The sequence below is a fragment of the Scyliorhinus canicula genome, chromosome 8, assembly GCF_902713615.1.
Source record: "Scyliorhinus canicula chromosome 8, sScyCan1.1, whole genome shotgun sequence".
In the NCBI taxonomy this organism is placed as follows: domain Eukaryota; kingdom Metazoa; phylum Chordata; class Chondrichthyes; order Carcharhiniformes; family Scyliorhinidae; genus Scyliorhinus; species Scyliorhinus canicula.
Window position 1 is genome coordinate 39,380,240 of NC_052153.1, and position 21,268 is coordinate 39,401,507.

General features: G+C 43.8%; 1 protein-coding gene across 3 annotated transcripts in view; it reads right to left on the reverse strand.

Moving 5' to 3' along the window:
- Nucleotides 1-10,365: 10,365 nt before the first annotated feature.
- Nucleotides 10,366-21,268, reverse strand: part of LOC119970184 (ephrin type-A receptor 5-like) — a 430,626-nt gene continuing 419,723 nt past the window's right edge. For 2 of the 3 annotated variants that reach the window (XM_038804401.1, XM_038804403.1), the window contains exons 16-17: nucleotides 20,566-20,721; nucleotides 16,447-16,646 (exon numbers count right to left, since the gene is read on the reverse strand). In XM_038804401.1, coding sequence (XP_038660329.1) covers nucleotides 16,541-16,646; nucleotides 20,566-20,721 — 262 coding nt within the window. In that variant the 3' untranslated portion in view covers nucleotides 16,447-16,540. Of the gene's footprint in view, nucleotides 16,357-16,446; nucleotides 16,647-20,565; nucleotides 20,722-21,268 lie in introns of those variants that run through there. The other variant, XM_038804402.1, reaches the window with a different exon arrangement.

The following is a 21,268-nucleotide window of genomic DNA, read 5'->3' on the forward strand; positions in this document are numbered from 1 at the left end:
CACGCCGTCGGGAAACCCCCAGGCTGCCAGTAAAACGGAACATCCTGCCGGCGAATTCAGCCCCCTAATCTATCTCAGTCTTAAATATATTCAATAATGGAGCATCCACAACACTCAAGGGTAGAGAGTTCCAAGGATTCACAACACCTGGAGTGAAGAACCCCCCCCCCCCCGGCCCCCCGAGACTCTGCCAGTCTTCTGGATTCTGCTTTCGGGAGAAACAACTTCAGTGTCTACTTTGTTTCAATGAAATTGCATCTCGTTCTTCTGAACGTATCAAAGTACAGGTCCAATCTACTCAGCTTCTCATTATTGGACAACCACACCAGGAATACAGGGCGTGATTCTCCGCACCCGGGAGAAATCGTGAGGCTGGCGTCAAAAACGGGTGGGTTTGACGCCAGCCTCCGCCCCCCCCCCGACCGGGAACCGATTCTGGTCCCCGGTCGGGGCTAGCATCCCGCGGCCGTGAACTCCGGCATCGCGGGCTTAACAAATTTCGTTAAGCCCGCTAGCCAGAGTTTGCGACGGCTGACACGTCAGATGACGTCAGCCGCGCATGCGCGGATTGGACGACTCCAACCCGCGTATGCGCGGATGACGTCATCACGCATTTGCGTGAAACCCGCGCATGCGCGGGCCAGTATGCCCCTCAGCCGCCCCGCGAATGGATACAGCGGGGCGGCGGAAGGATAAAGAGTGCGCGGGGTAAGTACCCGCTGCCCGCGATTGGTGCCCACCGATCGCGGGCCCATGGCACCCTTGGCACGGCCGTGGTACTGCCGTGCCAATCGGTGCCATGGTTCCTCAGATCGGGACTTTACGGCCGTTTTTACGAACGGTCAGACCAGGTGTGTTTGATGTTCATAAAAACGGTCGTAAAGGCCTTGGAATTCGGCCCATCGGCCAGTTGAGAATCGCTGCTCGCCGTAAAAAAACGGCGGGCAGCGATTCGTGTCGGGAGGCGGGCGTGGGGGGGGGGGGGGAGAATAGCAGGAGGGCGTCAGGCCAGCGTGGCCGTAAAAATTTACGCCGCCTGCTATTCTCCGCACCGTCGTGAGTGCGGAGAATTGCGCCCACAATTCTCCCTATGCAAGTGTAATCTGCCTTAAGGACAGAGACCAAAAATTTGCTCAGTCCTCCACATGTGGTCTTACCCAAGCTCTGTAAAATTGTAGGAAAATGTGCTTTGCACTGCAATCTGCAAAGGCCAACAAACCTTCCTAACTGTTTGCTATAACTGCATGCTAACTTTGTGTGTTCCTTGTAACGAGTACACCCAATCCCCTCTGAACATCAACATTTACAAATTTCACAACTTTAAAAACCATTATGACTAACAATGTGAATAGCTTCACCCTTCTCCATATTCTATTCCATCTGCCATCTCGCTGTCCACTCAGTTAACCTGTCCATCTTGCTTTGCAACTCCTTTGTATCATCCGAACAGCTTAGATCCCCCTAGCTTTGTAGTGTCAGAAAATATTACTCTCGGTCTCTTCATCTAAGTCATTATTACAGATTGTAAATAACGGAGGCCCCAGCACTGATCCTTGCAGAACTCCACTAGTAACAGCCTGACAACTTTAAAATGCTTGGTTTCTGTTTGTTAATCAATCCTCTTTCCATGCTCTTTTTAAAAAAAAATCCCTACAGTGCAGAAGGAGGCCCTTTGACCCATCGAGTCTACACCAACCCTCTGAATGAGTATTCTATCTAGGCCCACTCCCTCGCACTATCCCCATAACCCCACCTATATGCATATCTTTAGATACTAAGGGGAAATTCAGCATGACCAATCCACCTAACCTGCACATCTTTGGACTGTGGAAGGAAACCCATCCAGATACTGGGAGAAAGTGCAAACTCCACACAAATAATCACCTGAGGCCGGAATTGAACCCGGGTCCCTGGCACTGTGAGGCATCAGTGCTAACCATTGTGCCGCCATGTTGCCCCATATATTACCACCAACTTCAATGGCCCTTATCTTATGTACTAACTTTTTGTGTGACAATTTATCAAAAACCTTTTGGAAATCAAAATATACAACATCTATTGGTTCCCCTTTATCTATCCTACTAGTTAAATTCTCAAAGAACTGTAATAAATCTCTCAAGCACAATTTCCCTCTTGTAAAATTATGTTGACTTTTTCTGATCATAGTAATTGTATTGTTAAGACTTTCTGTGGCTGATGTCAGGCTAACTGGCTGATATTTCCTGGTTTTCTCTTTCCCTCCTTTCTTGAATAGCAATATTACATTTGCTAAGAACAAAGAATAGTACAGCACATTATGTTAAGTAATGGGTTAAGAGCCATTGCAATTAGTTGTCTCATTTATGTTAAGTGTTCAATGATTGTCTCATTTATGTTAAGTGTTCAATGATTGACACTGATATGTAAAGGGGCTTCAGGTGGACTCTGGGGCTTGTAATGATCTGTAGAGTTCTGAGCAGAGTGAGTTTGAACCATTAAAGGTGTGTTGGTGAAAAAGGAGCTGAACTCTTGCCTCTTCATACCACAGCGTCTAGTACATGTTAGCACATTAACAAGCCCTTCTGCCCTTCAAGCCTGCGCCGATCATGCTGCCTGTCGAAACTAAAACCTTTTTCACTTCTGGGTCCATATCACTCTATTCCTATCCTATTCATGAATTTGTCAAGATGCCTCTTAATCATCACTATCGTACCTGCTTCCACCACCTCCTCTGGCAACGAGTTCCAGGCACTCACCACCCTCTGTGTAAAAAAAACGTCTCTTCTAAAATTTGCCCCTCATACCTTAAACCTATGTCCCCTAGTAATTGACTTTTCCACCCTGGGAAAAAGCTTCTGTCTATCAACCCCGTCCATGCCAGACATAATTTTGGAAACCTCGAACAGGTCATTCCTCAACCTCTATCGTTCCAGTGAAAACAATCTGTTTATCAAACCTCTCCTCATAGCTAATGCCTTCCAGACCAGGCAACACCCTGGTTTGTATTCTTCTGTACTCTCTCCAAAGCCTCAACATTCTTCTGGTAATGTTGTGTACAATATTCCAAGTGTAGCCTAACTAAGGTACAGCTGCAGCATGACTTGCCAATTTTTAGACTCAGTGTCCCAAGCATGCCGTATGCCTTCTTGACTACTTTATCCACTTATATTGCCACTTTCAGTGACCTGTGGACCTGTACACACAGATCTCTCTGCCTGTCAATACTCTTAAGGGTTCTGTCATTTACTGTATACTTCCCAACTGTATTAAACATTCCAAAAGGCATTACCTCACATTTGTTCGGTTATGTGAGGTTACGAAGAATCCAACATGAGTTTGTCAAGTCAAACAGAAAATAACTTGATTTACAAGGATACGGCCACAGGGCCAGTAGTTCACTACTAGTTTCTTCTCTAGCCTGTACCCCACACAGGTCATCTCTATTTATACAGCTGCACCACTAATGGTTGCGCCCCCCCCCCCCCTCATTGGGGAGTTCATATTCCCTAAGTAAGATGGGGTAACCAATTGTCCCCAGCCAATAGGATCCGGGCAGGTTATGATATTCAGATTAAAGTCCATCTGTTATTTCCCAGCCCAAGTCTCCAACCGATTTATATCCTGCTGTATCCTCTGACAGTCCTCATCATTTTATGCAACTCCATCGGCTTTTGTGTTGTCTGCAAACTTAATAATCAGACAAATTACACTTTCCTCCAAATCATTTATATGTACTACAAAAAGCAAAGCTCCCAGCATTAATCCCTGCGGAACACCACTCGTCACAACCCTCCATTCAGAAAAGCACCCTTCCACTGCTACCGTCTGTCTTCTATGATCGAGCCAGTTCTGTCCCCATCTTTTCAGCTTACCTCTGATCCCATATGACTTCAACTTCTGCACCAGTCTGCCATGAGAGACCTTGCTAAAAATTGCCTTACTGGAGTCCATGTAGACAACATCCACTGTCCACTGCCCTACCTTCATTAACTATCTCACCTTCACAAAACCATGCTGCCTCTCGCAAATAAGTCCATTTGTTTCTAAGTGGAAGTAAATCCTTTTCGGATGAATCCTCTCCAGTAATTTTCCTACCACTGACGTAAAGCTCACCAGCCTGTAATTTCCTGGATTATCCTTGCGACCCATTTTAAACAAAGGAACAACATTAGCTATTCTCCAGTCCTCTGGGACCTCACCTGTAGTCAATGAGGATACAAAGGCTTCTGTCAAGGCCCCAACAATTTCCTCCCTCAGTATTCTGCGATGGTGATAAACAGGATAGATTGAAGCTTCCAAGGCATCACAATTCTCTTCCAATCTCCTCTCTGGCTGACAAACAGTCCCTGCTTCAAGGGAAGGAGATTATTGGGATGGATTATTCAGAGATAGTCAGCCTATATGCTTCCCTGTCCCCCCCCCCCCCCCAACCAATTTACATTTTACCGCTTCAACAGAAATACAGGAAGATCAGTCAGCAACATGGCCCCACAGACTCCAACAACAAGAGATTTTTGGCAATGAGTTTCTCAGAAGCCCGAAGCAGAGATATTCAGAAGCTTTCCACCAACTCTATTCAAGTAGTGATAGCACCTCATAGGATGAAAGCTACTAAAACAGGGGTGGGCAAACTACGGCCCGCGGGCCGCATGCGGCCTGACAAAGGTTTTTATGCCAGCGGCTTTTCAAAAATGCCGGTTATGATTCCGGGCACCTCATTGGCGGGCCGCATAAAAACGCGCGTAGTGGGGTGGATAAGTGGGGCTGTCTCATTGGTCGGTTTAGTTGGGTGTGCGACCAATAGGAGTCCAGGTTACAAACAATAAGCCTTATTATTGTTTGTAACCTGGACTCCTATTGGTCGCACACCCAACTAAGCCGACCAATAAGGCAGCCCCACTCAGCCACCCCACTACGCGAGTTTTTATCGTTGACTCGGCCAGGCTGTGCTTCTGTCAGTGTTAAGGATCAGCACAAGCAACTTGACACCTGATTTCAACAAACTGGTAAATGATTGCAGTCAGATGCATCATTCTCATTGACATTGTTCTGTTACTTACTGAGTTACTTTGTTTTTCAAATAAATGTGCTTTTCTTTCTTTTATTTTGGCTATTTTAAATATTAATTATTTTACTTAATACACTATGCGGCCCTTTAAAATTGTGAATTTCTGAATATGGCCCTTGCACGGAAAAGTTTGCCCACCCCTGTGCTAAAAGGATCACTTCACATTCAAATCTGCATGAATTAACTTCTTACGGCTGGATTTTTGGTGTACATAAAAACTTTCTCACCGCTGTAATTTTCATGTGCTCTCTGTTTTCAAGTTTAATGTTAAAATTATGGAAGTTGTTCATATTTTTCAAGATAACAAGTTGAAGAATTGTAAAGCAATGGAGCAAAATTTGTCAGACTGTTGTAAGACTTTGGGGCAGCATGGTAGCACACGTGGCTAGCACTGTGGCTTCACGAGGGTCCCAGGTTCGATTCCCCGCTGGGTCACTGTCTGTGCGGGATCTGCACATTCTCCCCGTGTCTGCGTGGGTTTCCTCCGGGTGCTCCGGTTTCTTCCCACAGTCCAAAGACGTGTAGGTTAGGTGGATTGGCCATGATAAATTGCCCTTAAGTGTCCAAAAAGGTTGGGAGGGGGTATTGGGTTATGGGGATAGGGTGAAAGTGAAGGCTTAACTGGGTCAGTGCAGACTTGATGGGCCGAATGGCCTCTTACTGCACTGTATGTTCCATGTATCTATGTTAATGTAAGGTGGCCAGAAGTGCGTGTGGAGTGAGAAACCTCTGGGCCAAGTGCAGATGTGAAAGGACTCCTTGCATTTTGGGCTGCAAGGTACGATGCACAATGCATCCATGTCCTCCATCTTCCTCCTTAACACTTTCATCATTCTACGCCACCAATTGTGAATTGATGTTCTGTCAAAAGCAATATGCCACAATTATTGCTTGGCAAGTGGTCCTGTATGGTGCATTTCGCGATAATGTGTTGTATGCATTCTGCTGTTGGGTAATGGGGTTCAGCTATGGTAGGATGTGGTATCTTTAGTCCTCAACCAACCACCCTGTAAGATTGGTGCCAGGTTGAACCATAGGGTAGAGGGGTTGCATGTGAGCAGAACAATCATGGAGATAAAACCCTTGCAAACAACAAAGGTTCCTGTCTGGGAAGTGGGTGCCCTAATGGCTACGAGTGTCTTTGACATTCTGCACTTATGGAAAACCATCCAGAGCTCCAAACTCATATATTCTGTCAAATTTATAACAGTTGTGAAGGAGACATTATGAGTGGCCACGGCGGCATGTTGGCACAGTGGTTAGCACTGCTGCCTAATGGCGCCAGGGACCCGGTTCAATTCCAGTCTCGGGTGACTGTCTGTGTGGAGTTTGCACTTTCTCCCCATATTTGCATGGGTTTCCTCCGGGTGCTCCGGTTTCCTCCCACAATCCAAAGATGTGCTGTTATGAAATGAAAATCGCTTATTGTCACGAGTAGGCTTCAATGAAGTTACTGTGAAAAGCCCCTAGTCGCCACATTCCGGCGCCTGTCCGGGGAGGCTGGTACGGGAATCGAACCGTGCTGCTGGCCTGCTTGGTCTGCTTTAAAAGCCAGCGATTTAGCCGAGCTAAACCAGCCAGGTGGATTTGCCATGATAAAATTGCCCCTTAGTGTCCAAGGATCAGCAGGTTAGGTGGGGTTATGGCATTAGGGAAGGGTAGTGGGGTCTCAGACTCGATGGGCTGAATGGACTTCTTCTGTACTGTAGGAATTCTATGATTTGATGAATATATCGGTGACTTGTCTGATGTCTTTAGTGGTAACTGACCACAATACCCTTAGTATCCTATGCCGCCAGCCTGCAAAGAGTCAGATGTAAGGAGTTTGCTGTCATGACATGACCGTCTTGTCCAGCAGCCAGGAATTCATCTTGTAGGAGGCTGCACAGGGTCGTGACCACCTGCTTCTTAGACAGGTTCGAGCCTGTCTCGGTACACTCTGTAACAATTTATTCAGATCAAGTCCCCTCCGCTTTCACCACACTGGTCCGTCAGCACTCAAACCCACCAAGTTATCCTTGGCAACCTGTGTGAAACATAGACCTCACTTATTAAAATCACATTGATGACTGCATTACAGAATCATCAAATGGGTTACCGCAGTGAAGGAGACCAATTGGCCAGCCGTATCTGTGCCCACTCTCTGCAAGAGCTACTCAGCAAGCCTCATCCCCCCCCCCCCCTCCCCGCCCCCCCCCCCCCCCTCCTCCCCATAGGCCTGCTATTTTCTCTCTTCAGACATTCATCTAATTGCCTTTCGAAAGGCACAATTGAATCTACCTTCACTACACCCTCAGGCAGCACATTCCAGATCCTTACCACTTACTTGCATAGAAAATAAATTCACATCTGTAGGATCCCCATTTCTATATATTTATGGACATAATTCATATATTTTCAAACTCTCGATAGCAAGAGACATATCAATGCCGTAACATGCAGCCGTGTATTGGATTGTGGCAGATTGGAGGCAGGCTCAACATTTTGGGCCTTTTCACCCCTTGTTTGATCCTTTTGTGCCTGGAGTGAGGGCTGGAGTGGGTTTGGGTTAGTGGGAACGGGAAGGAAAATATAGCTTACAATTGAGCCCTTTATTTTAAGCCAGGGCAGGTTTGTGTCAATCACAGGCTGATTTCCTCTGATTTCAATTGGTGTAAACAGGGCAAGGGGAGCCATTAAAATGTTTTAAAAATAACTTCTTTACTCCTCTGATCGTGTTGCCTTCTCACAACACCAAATCTTAACCTGCTTTTGCTCACCCCCCCCCCCCCCCCTCCCCGCCCCCTCCACTGCAAAAATAAAGGCCCTTGCCTGTTAGGGGTTGTTTATAAGAATCGGTACAAGTTTGTATCAGTCAGGATATGTTTCTGTCAGTCTAGGCAAGTCGCTGCTTCCATCACAATTTATGGGGATTTGGCACTTTAAATTCTCCCCATTAAATGGGTGGTTCTGTTCCCATTATCTTCTTGCTTCAGGGTCCCATCTATTATGTGGGTGATTCATTGGAACTACAGGCCATGGAAGAACACGGAGGGGAGAGAAGTAATTTAAACAAGAATGAAAGGAAGGCAAAGATCCAGAAACAATTTAGGAAGTGGAGATAGGAAATTAACACAGTAGGAAGAGGAGGGCGGCGGGGGGGGGGGGGGACTGTGAGCTAGAATGGGTAGAAGACGGAATGTGATTCAAAATAAGAAGGGTTGGAATGTGAAAGAGCATGGGACAAAGGGAAGGAGTGTGAAGCAGAATAGGGAAAAAAGAATGAGAAACTGAATCTAAATTGGTGGGGGTGGGGGCGGGGAAAGAGTATACACATCTCCAGTATATTATCTTCCGTAATCTCCACTAGTTGCAAAAATGTAGAGAAATGGTTAATTATGTTACTTTCGCCTTTATTTATTGGCATAGATGTTACCCATGTTAGGGGAAATTAATAGATTTAGTAAAAGGAGGATTAGAGCTAATACCCGTGCATTAAAGTAAATGCCACATGCTAGTTAAATACTTTGCATACCAGTGAACTTTGTCCACATCCAAAGATCTGAGATGAGCAAGAATCCTCCAGCAAAGCCTTGGTTGTTTACATCAGGGCAGATAGTACCCATCTAGGAAAGGATAAAGGACCTGTTTCTGGGTGCAGGTTTAACAATAAACCCGTGTTGACAAGATTGGATATTAAACAATTAACATTGTGTATCTGTGACTTGGTGTATGTTGTATTGGAGACGTGTGCTGCTTTGGGCGTGCCTTTGGGCAGTGCATTCCATGCTAAATCATGAATAAACAATTGTAACCTGTATCCGAGTCTCCTGTGGTTCGTTCATAGAAGTCTACCAAAACTTCCAAAAGGTATAAAACATCATGGCCGGAATTCCCCAGTCATCGGGATTCACTTTTTCCGCTGGCAGCGCACCCTTGCCAGTGGGTTCCCCAGCGGCACAGGGTGGATAGAATGCAAAATCCCATTGACAAGTGGCGAGAGTACAAAATCCCAGCACCAGCGAATGAAGTGCCACCGAGAAACTTGCAACTGGAGAACCGGAGAACCCAGCTCCATAATTCCTCTTCAACAAAATTAGATGTGGCCACTTGACAGATATTTAATCACTGTGCACAATGGGCACAATCATTTTCTGATCAATGATGGCGTGTGCACCTCTCAAGTCTTCCGGCCAATTGCACAGATTCATAAAATTACCTGAGAAAGTTTTTTTAAGGAGTTGCAATATTTTCCCAAACTTGAGACTAATTGGGCGGGATTCTCCCAACGGGCGGCTAAGTGCCGACGCCGGAGTGAAAACGGGAATGTTTTACTCTGGCGTCAGCGCCCGTCCCGGGACCCCATTTTGCGGCCCACAGGGGGCTAGGACGGTGCTGGAGCAGCCTCCGCCGCCCCAGCTGCCGATCCAGCCTAAACCTGGTTCCCTTACTTAAGAAAATATATTTGCATTATAAGTAGTTCAGAGAAGGTTCACTCGACTGATTCCTGGGATGAAGGAGTTACCTTCTGCGAAAAGTTTGGACAGGTTGGGCCTATAACCATTGAACTTTGGAAGACTGAGAGGTGAACTCACTGAAACAAAATCCAGAGGGGCCTTGACAGGGTGGGGATTGAGAGGATGTTTCTCTTATGGGAGAGACCTGGGCCGGAATTCTCCAGCCGTTGGGATTCTCTTTTCCTGCTGGTAGAACACCCCAGTTCCCCAGCAGAATGGGGAGGCTTCAATGGGAAATCTCATTGACAAGCAGCGGGAAGAGAGAATCCCACCACCAGAACTAGGAAATATAGTTAAAAAATAAGGGGTCCCCTATTTAAGTTGGAGATGAAGAAAGAGAACGGGTGGGATTCTCCGTCGCACCGGCCCCGTTTTGCAGTGCGGCGCGCCCCCGTCGGCAGTGGGATCCTCCGTTCCGGGATCCAGCCAATGGGGTTTCCCATTGTGGCCATCCCACGCTACCGGGAAACCCGTGGGCATGCGTCCGCTGCCGGCAAAGCAGAGAATCCCGCCAATGGAGAATCCTGCTGAACATTTTTTCTCTCAGAAGGTTATTACTCTGTGGAATTCACGTCCCCAGAGACGGAAGAGTCATTGAATATTTTTGAGCTAGATAAATTCTCGATTGATGAGGGAGGAGATGTAAAGAGGAAAATAGAATGGAGGCCAGGCTAAGATCAGCCATGACCTTATCCAATGGTGGAACAGGCTTGGGTGCAGGCAAATGTTCTACTCCTTCCCCAAATTCATATGTCGGGATGTCCGTATGTTTGTATGCCATTTATGTTTCTCAGTGATAAATAAATTGAGGTTCACAAAAGCTGGCGATATAAAAATTTATTTTTATGAAAATATAAAATTTCATATCTTACACTACAAAAACATGTACACAAACAAAATACAGACAGTGTCAGGATACTGTTCATAAAATAAATAAAGCATGCTAAGGTTGTTATTAAGGTTTCAGCTAGTTGTAAACAACTCAAAGCAAAATGTCAGCTTAACAGCATGTGCGATTACTTGTTACTCAGTAAATACAAGCTTCAAAAGCTGCTGATTGGATCACTAGGCTTCTACTATAAGTTGCTTTGCTATATGAGAAATGGAGTTTCTTTCCCCTAAATTGTCTTAGCTTACACATTACCTACAAAAGCATTCCATGTTCCTTTAGAAATCCCTATCTGCTTCCAAATAACTTATGATAGCATTGGGAATTGTTTTACATTCTTGCAATGGTTTAATGGAAAACTACAAATAAACACACACTTTATCCTCTTCATTAAAACGAGACGTTGGTTCACACACCAGTCCTGATTGCAGTTGTCTACTTACCAAGATAAACTTTTCAAAGTAACGTACAAAGTGGTACAATCCATCTTAAGCATCTCCAGTACTTTAATACTAAACTGCTTTCGTTGTTCGTATTCTGCCATGTTAATTGCTCCCATGTTATTTTTCATGCTTCTATCCCCTCTTCCATGTTGTTTTGTTCAGTGTCAGTAATCAATATTATACTATTTAAAAGAGGATAGAATATTCTATCTTCATTTCTGCTAATAAACTCACCTTTTCTAAATTATTTCATAAAGTTGTTCTCTATTTGCATTGCCATTAGGATTGTTTTGCAGAGGTGGGCAAATTTATTTTAGAGTGGGTGATTTCATTTTCTCATCAAGGTGAGGGATATCAATGCTGGGAAACAGAATATTTCTTCAATTTGAGTAAAGTTCATACTCGACTAGGTTAGGTGTTGCATGGCGACATGCAGAGCAAAGACTCCACCCAGGAGTCTGCCTCCACTGCCACCCGTGAAACAATGGGATTGAATGCCACTTTTCACACCATTCCTGTTCTTGGATGTACTTTTAATCTGATCATTTCTGTCAAATTTGAAAAGGGCCCATTAAGAAATTGGCCGACTCTGTTCAAAATCAATAGTGGCCACTGTAGCTATAGAGTTGAGTTGTATCCACCTCCATGGAAGTGCATGTGGGCTCCAGATGCCGGCTTCTGGTCTAGCAATCCGGTTAGAATTCCACAAGAAGCAGTTAAAGAACGGGCTCACCAGTACCACCTTCTCAAGAGCATGGATGAACAACAAATGCCAGCAATGCTTACATTCCTTGGAAGAATTATAAAAAGGAGGGAAATCTTGTTTTTAAATCCTTGGATCAGCCACAAAAAGGTGATAGTGATGCAGGGAGTCTTGGGTAACACCCTCCATTAGCACCACCCGTACCCCAACATGTTCCAGTTTCAGGCCCATGGACCATATCAACCTCAAATAGTATTTGCACCCCATGCAAAAGAGGTGCCCGCCTACTGACCCTGCAAGCTGCAATGTCAATAGGCATGTGCTAGGCACAACCCCATGGGAGTTTGGGGCTAGCATGTATAGATGCTTCAAAAGGAGTGCGGCAGAATTTTCTCTTTGAGCACTGAGATATGGTAAACATTTCTGAATTCAAGGTTTGAAGTTATTTTGTACCCTTGGATGGCAAGTGGAACCACAAACCTCAGTGCCTGTCAAATTATTCCACTTATCTCCAGCTCAGATCATGCACAGAACAATGCCGGTATGTTACCGTAGCCTAAGCAACATGATAGGAAAGAGAAGCACAGAGACAATGGAGTGAAGGATCTTTGTGATTTTCCCAGCAATATTATGGAGACCTGTCCAAATCTCATTCACTCATGGAGCGATTTAATTTGCCAAAATTATTATTAATCAATTTAGTTGATAACCAATTCAAATTTGGTGCAGGAGACTTATCATATGATTACCCTGATGGCTGTCCTTTTTTGCAGGTGCCTACTGCTAGGTGGTTTCACCTCTCCCTGCGCTTCTTTTATCGGTCCCATTTAATGTCCAAATTGAGTTTTTGGAACCAATCAAGACCATGAATTCTCTGAACAGCTTCACTGGTGATAGAGACTTGAGTGGCTTAGCAAGGGTAAGTTTAAAATTACATTTCTGGGGCCAGGAGAATCTGGAGAACATCTATGGACCCAACATACTCCGAGCCACAGTTATTCCGGAAACTGGTCACTCGCCCAAACTGGGCCCCCTGTCCCAATGCACCATATAATTACTCACCCCGGATGTACTTTGCTGCTGGTTGCACTATCCCTGGGCACCAAATATCACACCAACCGAGATCTGGCGAGTTGCATTTAGATTCCCGCTTGGTGCCTGCAGCTTACTAATGCTACAAATTGGCTTTAAAATGGATCCGGTTGTTTGGCTGGTGGAACAGAAGGTTGGAAGCCCACTCCACTGGCTGGTCTTCTGAAATTTAAAGGTTACCCCACCTGGGGTGACTGTCACTCATTTGTTAATTGTAAATTGTGACATACTTTGATGTATTTCAATGATAAACAAACACAGTTCCACACATTTAAATTTCTCCTCTCTACGTATTTTTGATCATAAACCTCACCTCCAGGTCTATGCAAGATTGACAGCAAGCAGAATATTTAAATAAAACACGTTAAAATAATAGCGCTACGTTGAATATAGTTGGCATTGCAAAGAAGCTGAGAAACCCACAGACTATGTTTGTACAGAGACAGAGTTATCCTTTATATTCATTTCAGTTGAGTGTAAATAAGACTCCTTGTCTTTCCTTAATTAGATTATATTCCTTATAACAGTCTGTCTGGAATTAATTAACATCTTGGCTTTTGTTCTTAATGAGCCCCTAAATGTTTAAATGACTCTGGTTTGTTTTAGTATATATTAATTGAATGAATTAATCTGATTTGCAACTTCAAATTTCTGGATGATATTTTATTCAAGTAACAAGATTAGATTATCATCTTGAGTGCTCATGCATGAACCCAGGATCAAGAGTAGGGCACTGAAACCCTCAAAACTGTTTTGTTACTCAATGAGATTATAACTGATCTGAATCCCAACTCCACCCATCTGCCGCCTTGACTTCATACCATTTAAGACCTTTGGTTCGCAAAATCTAATGATTAGTTGACCTAGCATCTACTGCTTTTTGTGGGAGAGTTCCACAATTATACCACAGTTTGTGTGAGAATTGTTTCGTAACTTCTTTCCTAAATGGTCTCAGGTTTTAACCCCTTGTCCTAATCTCCTCCACCAGGGGGAAATGGTATCTCGCAGTTTACCCTATTAATACCTTTCAGGACCTTAAAAGCCTCAATCAAATTAACAGTTAATATTCCTGGGCGTAAAAACCTAGTTTATTGTAATAATTCCTCATAATCTAATATTGGTGCACTGGTAACATTCTGGTGAATCTGTGCTACACTCCTTACAGGTCCTATATATATCTTTTCATGGTGCAGTGCCAAGGGCTGTACACAGTATTTCAGATGTGGCCTAACCAGGTATTGTATAGCTGTAGCATAATTTCCATCCTCCAAATTCTAGCTATCTAATAGAAAGACTAACATTCCATGAGTCATTTTGATTATTTCTTGCATCTGGCCATCACATTTTACTAATCCGTAAACATGGACCGTTGAATTTTTTTGGACCTCCACTCTTCCTAGCTTTGCAACATTTTAAAAGTATACAAATCTAGCAATTTTAGTCCAATAGAGATGGTTTTGCACTTACCTATGTTGAAATCCACAAGCCATATATTTCACCCTCACTTAATCTACCATATGGCAATTCGTAATTTTCCCATTTACACTATAATAATAATAATCACTTATTGTCACGAGTAGGCTTCAATGATATTACTGTGAAAAGCTCCTAGTCGCCACATTCCTGTGCCTGTTTGGGGAGGCTGGTACGGGAATTGAACCCGCGCTGCTGGCATTCTTCTGCATTACAAGCCAGCGATTCAGCCCAATGTGCTAAACCAGCCCCTATTTAGTGTACCACCGATCTTTGTGTAGTTGGCAAATCTGAATATATGGCTCTCCATTATGTTATCCAAGCTATTAATAAATCTAATGATCAACTGAGGCCCTGACACAGATTGTTATAGGACAGCACTTGGTTCCAGTTCAAGCAAATGTCCACTATTCCTATTCTCTGTCTCCTATTGCTCAATCAGTCTCCTAATAAAGTCAATCATTTTCTTTCAATTCTGTGAGCTTTAATTTTAGCTAACAGTCTCTTATTTGGAAACTTATCTCATGCCTTCTGGAATTTCACATAAACTGCATAATTTCCTGCTCTACAACTTTAGTTGCTTCCTCAAAAAATTCAATTAGATGCTGAGTCACTCTGTCCTTATTATAGATCACAATAACTTCCCCAAGACAGATGCTGGGTTAAAAGGGCTACAATTTACTGGTTCCTTTGTCACTCCTCTTTTCAATCATGGAGTTACATTTGCAATTTTCAAAACTGAAGGGATAATTACTGAATCAAGACCACTCTCATGGGTAAAGCATTGCAAATTCCCCACCTACTTTCTTTCGAACCCTGTGGTGGGAACTATCAGAGCCAGGTGATTCATTATTTTTTAGTGCCATTCTTTTTCTAATGTATATTGTGCCACTATGCCCCCAGCTTCATAATAATGACATCTCACTGGTTTATTGAAATGCATTGAATGATGTGTAGTCACTATATTTGCAAGATGGATGCAGACTAAACTTACCTCAGAAAGTTAGGTCCAATCTATTTCAGTCTAATTACACTTTTAACAAAGTGATAAATAATTACAAATAAACAATCTCTCTGCAGTGAAAATTGACTATTCAAAGTATGGGTTCTCATTCTTTTAGGTTTTAATTATTGTTGGAGATTTAAAGCAAAATGATTTTTCTTTATGTCTCATTTTATTCTTGCTCTTAATTTGATCTTTAACTCCCTCTCTTTGCTTTGCTTTCTGCACCTGATTTAACATTGAATTCACCCACTTTACCTTGCACTTTCTTCTTGGTCCTTGTGCTGTTACTTTCACAATCCTTCAATCTGATTAATTAAGGAGTTACACAGTTTCTTGCCCTGTTCAGGTCCCAGATGCTCTCTTTCGCTTGCTGTGACATTATCAGCGTGCAAGGGCAAGTTTAACTTATGACTGCTGTTGTTAAGTACATTCCTACAGAAAATTATGGCCCGTAATCTTTTGGTCAAGTACTCCCTCACCAGCACAAGTTAAGGAGTACAATTGCAAAAATCTCTCAACCTCACACACTGACCAGAACAAAAAGCAGGGTCCTTAAATCAAAGTTTTAAGAAAGAGTCACTCATTTTAGTCAAATAATACAGTTAGTTTTGTTACATAGAGAAAATTCTGTACCCTGCAGTAGCAAACTGTACAGTATATACACATGAATATTCAAATATAATAAGAGCAAAGTAAATATGTACGTTTTCAAATAACGTGTTTCATTACGCGCTAACATTTTTTATCAATAAATACATACTGAGCAAGACTGAGTCAAGCAAAGACTTTATACACTACGTTCTATAACTTATTAAATACAGCATGTTATATCTGCACTTATAATTTACAAAACATCTTACTACTAAGTAGTAAACTCAATATTGCTCTTCAATACACAACTGTCGGTCATTAAGACTTGATACAGGAAACTTACGTAAACTATTATGGATCTACTGCCATTTCTCGATGAATTGAAATTGTCTAGAAAAGTCAGATGCTCCCAAAGGAGAATTAGAGTCCTTTAATGCAGGAAAAATATTAAAGGTGCCAATACCATCTTACAGAGGAGGAACATGTATGCCAAGGTATTCAGTGCTGCTCGGTGTGAAAGTAAATGGATGAACTGTACCCCTTATTGAACCTGTCTCCATTCTCTGTGTTCCAGGAGTGATGATTCCAAGGTTTAGGGATTTAGCGAATTCAAATACTGGAACAGTAAGGTGAGCATTAATTGCAGTCTGTTGTTCCAGATAGTCATCCATCCACCCTCCGCCACCCCCACCCCCCACTCCCCCTCCCTCACTTTTGCACCCAGGAATAAATACAAGTCCCAAATCAGGAAAATTAAAAGTGCTGAATGGCTAGTGACAGCTCAAACGATTCTAACAGAGTCACACAGGCATCATGCCATTCATAAACTGGACTCGCAGCTCCTGAATACTGTTCATGATCTTCTTTTGGTGGCCAGCAAGACCCACACCAATTCTCTTCAAATCTCTGTGGGAATACAATGCAGTAATTTTTCAAATAAAATGTACAAAGGCTTTCCTGTCACCACCTAAAATGTATTTTGAAAAGAGTGATGGAGCAATATCGAAGTACATTAGGCATGAGCCATAGATGCGCAAGGCCCGCTGGTACAATAGTAACCCACCTTGTCCTTGGTAAATATGTATGAGCACAGTTCATGACTGCTAGTCCGCTTGCTTTTCAGAAATTGTAAGTTTTAATGTCAAGTTGGTAGAAAGACCGACAAAGGTCAATGGTCCTTCTCTATCTTTTTTTACGTTGGTGAAAACCTGTCACCTATGCCCTGGGTATAATTGTGCACATTACAGATTCCAGGGTTATCGTCTTCCTGGGCAGAAACAATATAAGTGGCTGTGGTTCGAGCGGGGAGGGGTTGAGGTTGTTGGCAGGTGGGGTCAAATAGGTTGGGAGGCTGTGCTTTGGCTGTCTCCCCAATCCACATCCTGCCAGCAACTGCTTATGGCAAGCGAGATAAGGGTGACTGTCCTGAAGAAATGGTGGTAAGAAAATGAAGGTCAGGGAGGGGAGAGAATAGCAGGGCTCACTGCTTCTGCTGGTATTGGCCAGGTTCACTGAGACAAATCCAGCCAAACTAAGTTACAACTGGAGATTTTAAAATGTAATTGATCTCAAAGAGGACAATCATAATTCAAGTGAACAGGTTAAGTTGGTAGAAAATTGAAACCATACAATGAAATTGATTCCAAATGATGTGGACGCAGATGCAAGCCGGCACAATGATGCATGAGCAACAGACATGTGAATTGTCCCACATTCCCAGCATTATTTTTCTTATAGAATTTATAGTGCTTCGGCTTATCGTGTCTGCACCGGCCCTAGGAAAGAGCACCCTACTTGAGCCTACAAATCCACCCTCTCCCTGTAACCCAGTAACCCCACCTAACCTTTGTTTTTGGACACTAAGGGCAATTTAGCATTGCCAATTCATGTAACCTGCACACCTGTGGATTGTGGGAGGAAACCGGAGCACCCAGAGGAAACCCACGCAGACACAAGGAGAAGGTGCAGACTCTGCACATACAGTGACCCAAGCCGGGAATCGAACCCAGGACCTTGGAGCTGTGAAGCCACCATGCTAGCCACTATGCTACCGTGCTGCCCAGCCGACGTGCCAGCTGGAGAGTCAAGAAGCAGCAAGAAAACAGAAGACAAAAACTAAAAAGTGAGCAAATATAAATAAAGATGATTCACGCAGCGTATTTATCCACTCTGGGTTGAAACAAACAACCCAGAAACAGGAAACACAGCAACTTAATTCTTTGAATAATAATGCACAAAATGTTCTTTGTACCTTTCAAGATACATTTTCACATTCACAAAGCCATACTCAGTTGATTCTATAAGCTGGACAGAAAGGAAAAATGGCAGCAGCAAAGGGATAGCAGAATGACAAAAGCAGAATATTGCCGAGGCTGGAAATCTGAAAAGAAACAGAATACGTTGGAAATACTCAGCAGGTCAGACAGCATCTGTGGAAGGAAACGGAATGAATATTGCAATTCAATGATGACCTTTCATCAGAACTGAAGGCAGGCAGAAATTTACTGGTTTGGAGCAAGTGTAATGGGGGTGAGCGTGTAAGAACAAAAGGGAAAGTCCGTGATAAGGTAGAGGGAAAGCCAAGGAAGTGGCAATGAGGATAATAAAGAAACAGAATATGTCTCCAAATGAGGTATGAATGGGTGCATAACAACCGCCTGATGCAACTTGAAGGAATAAAGAAATATTGCTGCTATGAGCTATTCACGCAACCTTTGGATACATCTCTTTTCTCACTTCTGATGCAGGAGCATCCTGACCTGAAACAGTAAGTTTGTTTCTCCCCATGGATACTGGTACTACGCAGCTCTTCATTTACCTTGATGTGGAGATGCCGGCGTTGGACTGGGGTGAGCACAGTAAGAAGTCTTACAACACCAGGTTAAAGTCCAACAGGTTTATTTCAAACACGAGCATTCGGAGCGCAGCTCCTTCCTCAGGTAAATGGAAAGGTATCATTTACCTTCACTACCTTGAGCCTAAAGTTCTAATGTTTCAGGGATACTCAACCACTTTATATTGCACAGCTCACAATTACCTCTCTTTTTCCTGTGGGACATGGGGTACAAGGTTCTGTGCAGCATTGTGTGCAGCCAGTTTTAAGGCGTGGTCTTCCTGCCGTGTCCCTCCCGAATGGGGGCACGTCACAGCTGGTAGATGCTGGGAGCAGCCTGTTCTGAGATTTACCCAGCTCGCCATGAACCGTGAAAACAGGATCTCCCGAAATGTCGCTATCTGGATCCCGCCTTTTATGAGTGGAATCAGTAATTGGCAAATCTGTATATTGGAGTGAATAGTTAGTCTCACTCTCATATACAGCTCACCTGATCCACTCGAGGCATTGGGATCTAACACTTGGAAACCTAAGGCGAGCAATGTTCTGTTCTGGTCCCGACAAAAGTGGACCAAGCTGAACAGCACTCGGTGGGATCGCCCAGGGGATCGGAGCCCCCTTGCCGAGTAGTTGCCCTCTGGACAGAGTGGTAACCTGACACTGCTGTTGCCGCCTTGGCACAATCAGCCTGGCACCCTATCAATGCCACCCAGGTGCCAGCCTAGTACTGCCCAGGTGGCACAGGCAGGGACATTGCCAGGCTGGTGGTGCCAGGCTGACATGATGCCCATGTCGGGGTTTGGGCCAGCGTTTGCCTTGCCCGTGTGAGTTGGGGTGCAGAGGGGGCCTGAGGACCCCATGATAGATGAGATGTGGCATTGGGGGATCTGAGGGGCGTGTTGTGGGGGGTTTGGAAGATTGGATCGGAATTTAAAAATGGCACCCCGATCTCCTCCTGCACTGTGAAGCTCTGACGAGTGGCGCTCCTCAGTGCAGGAAATGGGATTAAGTGTGGCCTCAGCAGGTCGTTCCCCGCTGAGGCCCTGGATTGCAACAGAGTCCGTTCGATAGCGTGGTCTTTCTCGGTGCTCGAAGTGCCAGGAAACTCAGGGCTAAATGCGCTCGACTCAGGACTCTGTTGCAATTCAGTTAGATCATGCCCTTAGTGTGTGGATATTAAGTGATTCAATCCAAAGGTGGGTCGTGATAAAAAGGTGGTGAGCATTCCTGGATTGCAGAATCCTAAAAGCAATTTGTAAATTATTTCAGTCATAACCAGAGAACTGCTGTATTCTGGGTTCGAGCCCAACACCAGGACTTGTTGCCCATGGAAGCAGTCTTCGTAATTTGATCAACAGACTGATAATTAGCTTGGGAATCCTTCCACCACTTCCCCCACTATTTCCACAAGGGTAAAACGTGGTGTGGGCATGAAGATAAGCTTTAAAAAAGCCCACTGCATTGCAGCATTCATTCTTAAGGCTCATGGCAGTGAGAATCTGCGAAGACCTGTGCAGTAGCAGTAGCAAATTGCTACAATGTATATCCCTAAAACTTAGAGATTTGAGTTTCTGAGGATGTGAATGAAAATATTTGTATCAACGGTGTTGGTATTCTGATGGGTATTATTTGAATGTTAGCTCAGGTACAATGCAATGATAAAATAATCTTCCTTTAATGGGAATGGATGATGATAAAATATTGACAATCTGATCTGCTTGACAATTGACGTGATTGTGTTCAAGTCACTGACAAGATAAAAGTCAGCGGAGGTAAACATGGGGAATATTGCCACTGTCACGTCATGGTGTATTTATGGGACAGGACACAAAGTACTGATCAGTTAGCAGCACAGTAAGACACAAAGACTCCTCATTCATTGGAGATTGCTTTTCATGGAGTTCAACACTCATGTAGAATCATTTGTTTTACCCCATCCTGTTAATTCCTGCCAAGCTGCCTAAACAGCAAAAGAGAATGGAAATTACTCACTCTAAAGTTATTTTTGTCACAATATCCAGTGAGGTATATCCACTTTCATTGAAATTCTCTGTGTACCGTCCCATCTTAAGGGTCTCCAGCCATTCTCCCACAGATTGGTAGACACAAAGGCCCACTGTATTGTGCTCCACCAACAAGTTAGACACTCTAGAACAAACGGAAAAAGTACATAAACAGTCTTATAGAGCTAAAATGTTTGGCAAACCATCTTATACTTGTTTTCAAACATCTAATGCAGTGATGTAATTTGCAGTGGAATTCATCATATTGTCCTCATTTATGAAGTAAACAAGACTAGATTTGTTAGCCTGATAAAAAGCTTGCAAGCACTTTTTCATAAAGAGACATTTATTGAATTATATTTTGTACATAGAGACTGTTCAGAACTGGCCAGAATTTGCACCCAGTAGTGATGGACAACATTTGCCATACATTACACTGACAGCTGCCCACAGATTCTTGTGGGATTTCTAGTACCTGCATTTGGTCATCCCTTGTCCCTGCCCGTCTGCCCCAATGACCCCCCATAACCCCCACTGACAGCTGAGGCCTCTACCCATGCAGATGAAGTCCAATAAAGTGTAGTGCCCTCTACAGGGGAGTTATGTGAACAGGGCAAATAACAACAAAACTCTTCAATCAATCAGATTGAAGAATCTTTACTGGGAGGTACAGGAGGAAAAATTGGACAATT